Source organism: Canis lupus, chromosome 7, assembly GCF_011100685.1.
Source record: "Canis lupus familiaris isolate Mischka breed German Shepherd chromosome 7, alternate assembly UU_Cfam_GSD_1.0, whole genome shotgun sequence".
Taxonomy (NCBI): Eukaryota; Metazoa; Chordata; class Mammalia; order Carnivora; family Canidae; genus Canis; species Canis lupus.
The window spans coordinates 69284135-69296732 of NC_049228.1; the positions used below are offsets into that span (position 1 = coordinate 69284135).

Genomic DNA, 12598 nt, shown 5'->3' on the forward strand with positions numbered 1-12598 from the left:
ACCTCATTCAAGAAGGATTTATTCGATTTGAAAGGCTACCTCAAAATTTGAAAGCCAGTGAATGTAATACATCAGATCTACAAACTAAAGAAAAAAAATCATATGATCTTATCAATTGACACAGAAAAGGCATTTGATGAAATACAACATTTAGTCATAATAAAAACTCTCAAAACAATAGAAGGGAACTTCCCCAAGTTGATAAAAATCATCTAAAAAAAACAATTCCAAACAAGATCCATACGGTTCGGGATCCCTGGGTGGCGCAGCGGTTTAGCGCCTGCCTTTGGGCCAGGGCGCGATCCTGAAGACCCAGGATCGAATCCCACATCAGGCTCCCGGTGCATGGAGCCTGCTTCTCCCTCTGCCTGTGTCTCTGCCTCTCTCTCTGTGTGTGACTATCATAAATAAATAAAAATTAAAAAAAAAAAAAAAAAGATCCATACGGTTCTTCAGATTTTATATCAGCAGAAATGATACCAGCTTGGCCTAAAGGGGAGAGAGTATAAAATGAAAGGAAGGCTGTCAATGCACAACACCGCCCCCCTCCAAATTATATTGACAGGAAATAGGTTGATAAAAGAAGTTAGCTGTAATATGCTATCTTTCATAGAAAAGGAAGGGTAACTCAAAGGATGAAAACAAAACACAAGAGAGATGAACCAGAGCTTAGAGGGTGGAGCCAAGAGCTGGGAGCCAGCATTACTACCAAGCTTTACTGAACTTTTATTGAAATCTAATCAAGCAAGTCTGCCTGGAGTTCACTTGACTAGATTTTCAAACTGTTTTGGACAAGTAAGGCCTTTATTTTTCATATATCCTCTTTTTTAACCAGAATAACTAGAACTCTTATGCTTTGCCTATCCCACTATTGTATGTTGGTTATGTTTGAGGCAGGACTTGTTTCTTTCGTTCCACAGGTTCTCAAATGGACAGGAATTTTGTCCAGAAGCTGTACTTAATGGATTATTTATCAGAAGCCTCAATTCTAACCTGATTTAGGTGACTTAAAGGATGAGATCTAGGACTTTTAAGTTGAAGAAATTTAGATGAGATCCTAAACTTTGAACTGATGCTATAATGGAATGATAGCCTTGCAAAGTTTGAGGAGGAGGAAATATATTTTATACATGGGACACACATGGATCACTGGGGGCCAGAGGTTGGGCCCATGATAGGCAAAATTCTAAGAATGACTCCCAAAGAGCTTCACACTTGTAAAATCTCCTCTCCTTTGAATTTGGTTAGAATCTATGAATATCTACGAATATGATCACATTATCACTCACAAAAGGGAGATTATTCAGGTGGGTCAAATCTAATCACAAAAGCCCTTTACAAGTCTTTTCTTTAGGTGGCTGCACAAGGGGAAGTATTGAAGGCTAAATACTCAACATGCTATCGTGACTTTGAAGATAGAACCATGGGGAAGAACTGGAGAGCAGCCTCCAAAAGTTGAGAGTTGACTACTAGCTGACAGCCATCAAGGAAACAGAACTGTATTTATCTAGCAACCTGAATGACCTTGAAAATGGATTCTTCCCCAGAGCCTCCAGATAAGAGCTCAGCCTAGCCAAAACCTTGGTTTTGGTCTTTTGAGATTCTTGGCAGTGACTCAGGTGAGACTGCTCAGAATTCTGACTTACAAAACTGTAAATTACTAATGAATGTTTAAGTTGTTATGATTGTGGTAATTTGTTACTGCAGCAATAGAAAACCAATACATGAAAAGATGTGGTATGTGCATACAATTTAATACTACTCAACAATAAAAAGGAATGAATTATTGATACACAAAAAAATAAAGAATCTCAAAATAATTATGTTTTGAGTGAAGGAAGATACACAAAATAAGAGTGAATGCTGTATAATTTCATCTAGGTTCAATTTTAGAAAATGTACCCAACTCTATGGTGCAGAATGCAGAACAGTGATTGCATAGGGATAAAATGTAGAGAGGCAGTTAGAGAAGATGAATACATAGAGCTTTGACAAAATCTTGGGAGATTATGTTTATTACTTTGTGTTGGTGGCTTCTCAGGTATACACGAAAGTCCAAGTTCATTAAACTCTGCATTGTAAATATGTGCAACTTACTTATATCAATTATACCTCAATACAACTATAAAATAATAAAAATGATCCTATTAGACAAATCTAGAAAAGATACCCAGATAACATTTTAATTCAAAAGGTGGAAAATATCAGAGTAGGAAAAAACTCCTGTTAATTTAGACTCTAGCTCTAACAAATTGATAAAATTGCATGTACTAATATTCTCTATATTTCTAGAGAAAAAAAAATTTTAAGTTTACAATCAAGAACAAAATGCTTTCTTTGTAACTCTTCTGAACTCACATTTTAGCTGCCTATTGCCTAGTAACATCCTTACAGTCACTCCTACAATAAGAAAATAAACCAAAATTTAATCAGGACTTGGTTCCTGCTCTCCATTTCTCATATTGCTTAGTGATCTCTAGTGATCTGCCTCTCTAAACTTTTGCATCATTTTCCCTCTATTCTGCCATTTAGTCTTTGCACACTATGTACACTTTGCACATTTTGTTATGCTCTAATGGTTTCTTATAAGAGTCTTCTACTCAACTGAGTTCAAAGATACCTGAGGCCAGGAGTTAGTTTAGTCATTCATTAAATATTGGCAGTTCCAGATCTGCTGATAGGAAAAACATAAATAAAAATTTGTCCTCCTCTCCTAAGATAGTCAAGAGGATATAAAGTCGTCATTTTTTTTTCAGCGAGCCATCTGAAGAATAAATTGCTTTTCAGTTTTTATGATAAATGTGAGGGAAAACATATCTGAATAATCCAAGCATGTGAAAAATGGCTCTAAGAGCAACAATAAAAAGCCTTCCTTCAGGGGCAAAAAAAGTGTATCATGAAGATATGCTACCAGGAAGACTGCAAATAAAGAGAACTAAGTATCCATATTGAATAACTTCTAAGTACCAGGTCCTATGCTAGGAAACTTAATATACATTCATATATATTATTTCATTTCATCCTCATAATAATCCTACAAGGTCCAAAAATTAGCCTTCATATTCTTTAGAATACAAGAAAGTGTAGTTTAAATAATTATTCAATCACTCAGAAGATGAATATCAAGACTCAAAATATAGACCCAGGTGATCCCACCTGGTGGGATCAGCCTAGTTTGTTCCTGAGGAAGATTCATGAGCAAAAGCAGAGTCCTAAATTCAAATAACAGTCTAGTTTGACTAACAATCAGGATATGTGGTTAATTTGGGGAGATGCTAAAAATCAAGCTGGGTGCCTTGTTTTTCCTTAGAGATATTGACCAAAAATGATTTAATACTGTGACTATTCATTTGCCTTAGCTATCATCCAAAGTTATGCCATTGTTGTGTCACAGTAATCTGATAATTAGGCCAAAGCCTGATCAGAAAAAGCGAATGAAAAAAGTTTCCTCATGTTCTCTACCCATAGAGATCAATTTGTTTTTATATGGTGCCAAGGACTTGGGGTCTGCTACTGAAAAAGACCAAAAAGTTCTCAGAACTGGGAAGTTCACAGAAGTCCCAGATTTAGGTTAACTCCTAGGAAAATTCAAGGGAAGGGGATCCCTGGGTGGCTCAGCGGTTTAGCGCCTGCCTTTGGCCCAGGGTGCGGTCCTGGAGTCCCGGGATCGAGTCCTGCGTCAGGCTCCTGGCATGGAGCCTACTTCTCCCTCTGCCTATGTCTCTGCCTCTCTCTCTCTCTATGTCTATCATGAATGAATGAATGAATGAATGAATGAATGAATAAATAAATAAATCAGAAAGAAAGAAAGAAAGAAAGAAAGAAAGAAAGAAAGAAAGAAAGAAAGAAAGAAAGAAAGAAAGAAAGAAAGAAAGAAAGAAGAAAAAAAGAAGAAAGAAAATTCAAGAGAAAAGGCTGGTTATGGAGCTATCAAGGTAATCTGACTTGCTTTCAAGCTGGAGTAGACTAGTCAATAGAACCATGAATTAAGACCATCTATGTAGTTCTGGGTTGGTCCATACAACCAAACACTGGTAGCAGATCACCATGGTACATAAAATAATTTGTACCCCTACTTACCTTACATAAGCTCTCCTTTCTCACCACTTGAATAGCCACCTTCAAGTACAAATCTATATTTTGCAGAAGAGTTTTCTTTAAAAATGTGAACTTAGATGGCTAATCTAATTGAGGGACACATAATTTCATGGTAAATGTGCTCATGGCTTGTATCAAAGAGTTTAACAGCCCATCTCATTCTGAGTGAGTGGCACTCCAGCTATCAGTTCAATCAACGTCACTAAAATCTCTAATGAAAAATATTAGTAGTAACCCAAGACTGGTTATATCATATACTCAGAAAGGTATGTTTAGATGATTATATATGAACCATTCTAAATTTCCTTCAGGCTACCCAATGGATCCTCTGATTAGTGGATAATGAGCCTATTATTAAGATCTCAGGTTCATTAGCAAACATGATACAACATAAAGTGCCCTAACTTAAGAATCAGAATTCAAGTCTTGGTTATCACTTATTAGCCATGTCAGCTACCCTCTATGAACCTGTTCCCTCATTATAACTACAACTCCATAAAACTGCTTTGAGGGTAAAGTGATGTAATTGACATAAAAGAACTCTGATAACCAGAGAACTATGCCAACAGTGCTGTGGTGCTTCCCAGGGTGTGGCAGGCCAGTGCATGATATGAGTCAAATGAGGTGAACTGCAGAGCATTTTCAGGGAAGGGAAGGCCCTTTAATGCAATTATAATCCTCCCCTGAATCACTAACGGTAGAAAACCCAAAGTCTCACTGAAGCTGAATATATAAAAATTCACTAAAGAAATGTCTCTAGGGTACCAAACCTGAAAGGTACATTTGAGATTTCTCATAAGAATGATCTTGAGTCATAGAATTTAAAGGACTCGAATAGGACAAAGTAGATACAGCCTACAGCAAGGACAGAGCAAAGGTAGCAATTAAAGCCTGGTCCAGACCTGAGTCAACCAATCTATCTTCCTCTAAGACAACCAGCCCACAGTGACACTGGCCTCTCTCAAATGGTGACATCCAGGAAGAAAAACCTATTCTCACTTCTAGACCAAAGAAAAAGGTCTTATTTACTTAGTAGGTATCTTACCAACTAGAAAATCCCTTTGGTGGCTGTCTCAGTCAGTTCCAGGCTACTGTTAACAAATTACCAGACTGGGTGGCTTACACAATAAATATTTATTCTTCACGATTCAGGAGGTTCAAAGTTCAGGACCAGGTATCAGCATGGTCAGTTTCCTGGCGAGTGCCCTCTTCTTCGTTATGCTATTATATGGCCTTTTCTTGGTGTTTATATGCAGAGTGAAGTTTCATGTTTTGTTTTGTTTTTATAATACCATTAATCCTGTTATGAGGGCCCAACACTGATGACTTAATCTAGCCCTAATTGTCTCCCAAAGCCCTACCCCTAAATACCATCACACTTAGTTTCAGCATACGAATTTTGGGAAGGTACAAACATTCACACCACAGCTGCTGCACATAAAAATCAAGTTCCTGCAGGTGTAACAGATCCTCCAGCAAAGTGTAACAAATCTATTTTGAACCAAAATTAATGTGATACCAGCCTAAAGTCTCTGAATATAGAAGAAACATCAGAAAAGCCACCAATTAACCACTTATGGAAGTCATCAAAGAACAACACAGAGTAACTATGAAGTTCAGAGTCAAGAGCTAAAGCCCAAAGCTACATGTGGTCTTTGTTTTAATGTTTTTAATGATTTTTTTTAAGCCAGGACCACAATGGAAATGATGGATTTCAAAGCTTCTTCATCTATGAAACCAGGTGTAAGCTAGGAAATCCAATCTCAAGAAAAAAATCAAGAAAATATGATGTTTAACAGAAAAACTCTATGAATTTCCAGGTGAATCCCCTGAATTGGAGTAGAATGTGAAAGAAAACTTTTTTTTTTTAAAGAAAACCTTTTTGACCTAAAACTAACACTATGCGAAGAATTCAAACATTACTGATTGCTTATAATACTCCAAGTATAGTTCTAAGTATCTAACAAGTGTTAACTCATTTAATCCTCATAACAACTTTAGAATTAAGTATTATTACTGCCCATTTCAATGCATGAAGAGGCTAAAGCATAGACTTAACTAACTTTCCCAAAGTCCTAAGCTAGTAGTTGAAAAAGTTGGGGTGCAAAGCTAGGCAGGCTGGCTTCAGAATGCACTGACTGTGTGCTACATGGAACTGACTACCATCTATACAAAAAATATCCTGGGCCTAAAGTGGCCAAGAGAACTGAACGAAACTAAGTTGAACTTTGACTACACAGGATACAAATAAAGGCTGAATGAGAAAGAAAGACAAAAAAGGACCAACTTAAAGAGGATTTGCTTCCAAAAAAGTAGTTAAATACTCGTGACTCTAATGGATCCTGTATGGGAGGGTGAAAGAGCCTCAATAGAAAGGCCATGAATTCTAAAGATAAAATCTTATGAAGCAAGATTCCCCAAATTTTCTTGTGTGGCGCCCACTGCTAACCACGTGCAGGTGAAATGACTTTTCGTGTGATTGCTCAGGATGTCAACTGTGATTGGATGGCCTCCAGGTAAGTCAAAATCAAACTGAACACTAGAACTGGGCTCAAGGGAACTGATAACACTTTAGAAATTGTTAGTCATTTGCTCAGTTTCCCATGTTCTTATATGGAATATAGCATGGACTCTGGAATCAGGGAGCTATGCATTCCAATCCTAGTTCTAATACTTATTACAGATTTTAGGACAAAATAGTCTCCCTGGCCTCAGTTTTCTTGACTATTAAATGGAGATAGTATCCCTCAGGACTGTACAAGGATTAAATGCAAGAAAATATAAAAAACATAGTGAAGAGTAACACACACTATTCAACAAACATTAGCTCTATCCCTTTGCCTAAGCATTTCCAAGAGTCCTAAAAGACTTTAACTCTATAAAAAGAATGACAGAAAACAAAATCCTTACAAGTTTTAAAGGTAATATAAAAATCTCTGAATAAAGATATAACATTAAGTGAATAATAAAAAGTTCATTAGGTCAGTTGGCTAAAATTTAGTGGTAATGAAATCAAAGTTCAAAGTTCCTAGTCTGACCTTTTTGTTCTCACAAGGGATGTGATTGTTCCATTTTGCAGAACTATCCTTTGTTCAAAAAAGAGCCCAATAATTAAACAGGCATTACAAACAAGGCCCACAGGTTGTACAACTCAGGAGCAGAGAGCTAAGACTATGATTTCTGTGTCTTAAAAACAAAACAAAACAAAACCTCTGTCTTGAATACCACATTCTGTAAATAAAAATTCTTTTTATCTCAAGTATCAGTATTTGTGATGCAAAAATAAGAGTCCAAAAACTTGGTGAGAATAAAATGTTTCCACAAATTATATAAAATCTACAAATACTACAAGAGGTTGTAAATAGTTTCAAATGAGGCCGTGAGAAGTGTGCTTCATGTTTAATACTTTTTTTATTTCAATAACAAGTTAGAATATCTCTGTAAATACAAAATTAAGCCTATAATACTATATTCACATACTCAAAGAATGAACAGACTTCGAAAATAACATTTTTCTTTGGCAAAATCAGTAAACAAATTGGCAACCCTGTCAGATAATCATTCCAACCTAACATTTTACTTAGCAGATAAATATCCATAGAAAAGCTGTAAATTATATAAATATTTTTGTCAAAATGCTAAGTGAAAGAAGCCAGACACAACAGGTTACATATTCTATGATTCTGTTTATATGAAATTCTAAAAAACTAATGATAGAAAACAAATCATTGTTCACCAAAGGCCAGGGGTGGAAGGAAGGGACTGACTATAATTGGACACATGAGTTTTGGAGGTGAAGAAAATGTTCTACATCATGACTACGGTGGTAAGCAGATAACTGTATATCTGTTTTCTAAACTCACTGAACCCTACAGTAAAAATTAGAGAATTTTATGTGAAATTATACCTCAATTTTTTTTAAAAAGTTACAAATAAGGATCATTTCAGTAAAAATATTTTACTTATTAAAGAAATATTTGTGGAAAACTAAATAATATAAATATCTTTTAAATCATAAGCAGTGTTTATCTTCTGACATTTTTATAAGAAATATATTTTTTAAATCTTCTAGAAAACCAAACAAAACCAAGAATTACTTGAATAGTGACCCTCAATGCAATGTCAAACCCTCCAAAACTGTTTCATAAGCTCAGTACAATGATGAGGTACTTGGCAGGTCTCTCCGTATTTTTTCCAGAATGGAACAGTATACCAGAGGTCATAAGTTTGGGTTACACAGGGCCAACTAGACAATATAAGTGAGTAGCACAGAGCAAGTGTTACTGTGGTAAACTGCAAAGCCCATGTCCCTTCCCAATTTTGCTGCTACCACTGGGTCCTACTTACTGATGCCAGAAAGAATAGAGACTACACTGCAGCCAGAGCTTCTGATGTTTAAAGAAAAGCAGAAATCTATACTTTATGTGAAATGTCCTGCTTTTTCAAATGATGGTTCAATTTCTTTTTTTATACCACCATATGTGCCAAACAAAACACATCCATAAGCAGAATTATGATATATGGTCTATAGTGTATGCTTTCCAAAATTTTCAATAAGAAAGTCTTGTAATTTTTCTGCTTACCTCTTTATTTGCAGTGAATCTGGAATAATGGGGAATACTAGTGCAACTGAAGTAAATTCATCTCAAAACTACATAAAGACTTGTCACTTCTGGTCCTTTGCAGAAAAATCAAGTCCTGTTTACATTTCTAAGCATACTAGTTGGTAAGAAAAGGAAAAATCAGTTCGAATGAAGGAAAAAGAGGTGAGGAAAAACTGAAGAAAATCACAACTTTATGATCAAAGTCAGCTTTTAGACTCCAGAGCAACAAAATAATCCAAGTGTTGAAATTTGAGAACTTCATTGCCCCAACTAGTCCAACCTGGCTGTAAATTTCGAGCAAACAATTCCAAACACTCCCCATCTGGCTTGACATAGTCTTTTAGAACCTCTGTTCAAAAAAGAGAAAAAACACAAAAATTATTATTAAGAAAGGAATCAATTTCCTTTTAGCAGTTAAAAGCAGAAAAGCAGGATTGTTTCCGTTATTTATTTATTTTTTTTTAATTGTTTCCTTTAAAACAAACAAACAGGGGATCCCTGGGTGGCGCAGCGGTTTGGCGCCTGCCTTTGGCCCAGGGCGTGATCCTGGAGACCCAGGATCGAATCCCACGTCGGGCTCCCGGTGCATGGAGCCTGCTTCTCCCTCTGCCTATGTCTCTGCCTCTCTCTCTCTCTCTCTCTCTCTCTCTCTCTGTGTGTGTGTGTGACTATCATAAATAAATAAAAATTTTTAAAAAATAAATAAATAAAATAAAACAAACAAACAAAAGACAGCTAATTAGTTCCAAGGATTTCATCACAGGCTATCCTATTTATAGTTAGAAATCATTTGAAATAAGCAATCCTGAGATTGGAAACAATACCATCAGAACTTTCGGGAGTCCTGATTTATCAGTTTTCAGTTGTAGATGAGAAATAGGATTTTAACACCCTCACAGATGACTTTCCAGTTTTCCAATACTGCTGACACATCTCCTGAGCACTGAAACTGAATTTTTTAATAAATCTTAATCTGTGCATGAAAAATATACAGGAACAACAGAAAAATAATCCACATAAAAAAACAGATGTCTCTGCAAGCATATTCATTAGCAAAAGAAAGTAAAGGAAGAACTGGATACCGATAAAAATATGGAACACATATAACTAACAAATACAATATCTTCGTAGCTATAACTTGGTAGCACATCCCATCATTTCCAAATTGTAGATAATTTTTACCTAAAATTTTACCATATTATTTCCACAAGTAACTATTCCTTAAGTAATAATAACTACCAAAAACTATATTTCATTGGTAAAAAGGTACCGCATACAAATGTTGACTAAATGCTATGATTGATACATGGTAACAGAAAGAAAATAGCATGGAATCGTTTTTTTAAAGCACATGTTCATTTGGATTACAAATATATAAATCAATTTCAGCTTAATCACTGCTGGTTAGCTATATCAGCCACATTACAGAACAGGTATGAAAATAAAAATTCACAGATGAAAAGTCCTAGAAAGAGCATTTTTTAAATACAGTTCGTAATTACAAGATGGAGCTTGGCAGAAATTTATCAAATTCCCTCTAGGAATGATAGGTATTCTTTAGGAGCACATGATATAGGTAAAGTTTAAAAGAAAATACATAAAAAACTTTATGTTCATAATGTTTTCTAATCATTTTCACAATAAAATAATTATTTATTTCTGTAAATGTATTGCTCCTGTTTAACAAAAAACAAAGAATTTAAAGCATTCATTGTCTATAACCCAAATGAAGCCAGATTTGGGCTTTAATAGCTTTTAGGAGACGCTAACATAAGATTTCTAGTCCTTTTATAAGTGTATAATTAAATGTTACTAAACCTGAAAGAGAAAGATTTCCCCAGAGTCTTAGAGGATAATAAACCTATATTACTTTTCCATTTTTTCTCCATGAATTCAATGCCTTACCAACCTCAATTCACTTTGAATGTGGTCTAAGGTTATACTGAAGCAAGGTTTTGTTTGTTTTGCTGGTTTGTTCAGAGTTTTGGTACAAATAAATTAGCAACTCTATTCTGGAACCTTAATCTGGAATCTAAAAAGGAGTTAGCCAGTCAAAAATGTTTACTATTCTGAGCACACAATATAATCAGTGCTATGGAATTTAACAAAGGAAACAGATACCCATGTTTTCTAAGAGTACACAATGTAGTAGAAAAAGATGGTCAGGCACTTGGGAGTTGACAAATATAGTACATAAAACCTAAAGCCATTTACTATCTCCTACTTTCTCAATGTAACATATTTCTGCATTTTTTTTTCTTTCTGGTTGAGAAAAACAGAAAATCAAGGAGTAATATTTTTTAAATGTTAACCACAGTTCACAACAAAGCAAAAGAAATAAAAGCAAATTCATGGAAATGATTATTCTTACTAATTTTAAATATCAACTTAAAAGTAAACTCAAGATCTTAAAAGTTCTAATTACAAGGGAAAAATTTGATAACTATGTATGGTAATGGATGTTAACTAGACTTACTGTGATTGGTGATCATTTCTCAATATATACATACATCAAATCATTATATTATACCCCTGAAACTAATAAAATCGTGTATGTCAATTATACCTCATTTTAAAAGTAAATTCAAATGTATAAATTAAAGTATGAATATGACACATATACTTGATTAATTATATAACATCTGACATTAGCAAAATATACTTCTAATGAAAGAAGAGGAAATAACACATGCATAGCCAGTCATTCCCCTTTTGCTCTGGGAACAAAGGGTAGGGCTACGGGACAAGGGGCTCAAACACCAGTGTACAGAATTTCCAACTGTGTTTTATTCTTCAGATAAAACTGTTAATGAGTATAGCAGTAAAAGGAATGGAAATTCCTGTAAAGTAAAATATAAAAAAAACAATTTTGATCCAAATACTTTTATTTCATAATTTGCCTATCTTATTAAATCTTTACATATAATATACATTTAAGATTATAAGCCATAGCTATTGAGGCTTATCTTTTAATCTGTACCAGGAAACATCAAAACTTAAAAACAGAGTAAATGTATCAATAAGTTAAAATTTTAAAAAAATCTTGGTGCTTCTAGAGGCAAAAGAGAGTATTTCATTTTATGAATTTGCATAAAATGTTTAAGAGCATTTACATGTACAAGTTCTAAGCATTATATATAGTACACATACTATCCCAAATCCTAGAGTTATGATTTCAGAGTAAAATACAGTGCAGAAATTATTTTTTGGTGGCTTTAATTTGTATGGTTCTATATCTAAAAATACATGCACTTGCTACACAGTAACATAAATTCAAAAATACTACCTAACCAAAACATAAGGGTTACATATCAAGTTGTGTGGAATTTTTCCCCCCCCAAGAATCTAACTTTTCTTTTTAAAATGTTCTCAATCCAAAAAAGGTGTTTTTGCTGTCCTCTACAGGGAATATGGTGGAACTGCACTTCATGGATATAGGCTGTTAAGACTAGTTTTTAAGAGGATTAATAAAAGACTAATTTTTATTTACTATTACAAAACCTTGTTTCTTAAGATTAACATTTAAATATAGTTTTATTCTATGTGAAAGGAATCGATAAACAGTTTATAATTTGGGAATTAAAGGCTGGGTCTTAGCTTTTAGATTTTAAAAGTAAAAAAATAAGCCCTAAGATGAACACTAAATTATGCTTTGATACTCACTGAATGATAATGAAAATTCAAATGAGAAGAATACAAATTAAATTTCCTCCACTGAATATAACTGGTACCAAATAGAATTTTTTTTTCAAAGAAAAGTACAATCTCACTTTTCATTTAAGTCACATATTTAATGCAATGAAGAGTCTATGACAGTACAAACTTAAAGATGATTATTCATTCAGCACATCTCTAAGTTAAAGAACGGATCATCAGGTAAACATCTGAATATTTCT

The 12598-nt window shown here is 34.4% G+C and overlaps 1 protein-coding gene across 6 annotated transcripts in view; it reads right to left on the reverse strand.

The window, feature by feature from the left end:
• Positions 1–12598, reverse strand: part of METTL4 (methyltransferase like 4) — a 57655-nt gene that overhangs the window by 11733 nt on the left and 33324 nt on the right. For 4 of the 6 annotated variants that reach the window (XM_038543707.1, XM_038543708.1, XM_038543710.1 and 1 more), the window contains one exon: positions 7491–9051. In XM_038543707.1, the coding sequence (XP_038399635.1) occupies positions 8906–9051 (146 nt within the window). In that variant the 3' untranslated portion in view covers positions 7491–8905. Of the gene's footprint in view, positions 1–7485; positions 9052–12598 lie in introns of those variants that run through there. The other 2 variants (XR_005362601.1, XM_038543711.1) reach the window with 2 other exon arrangements.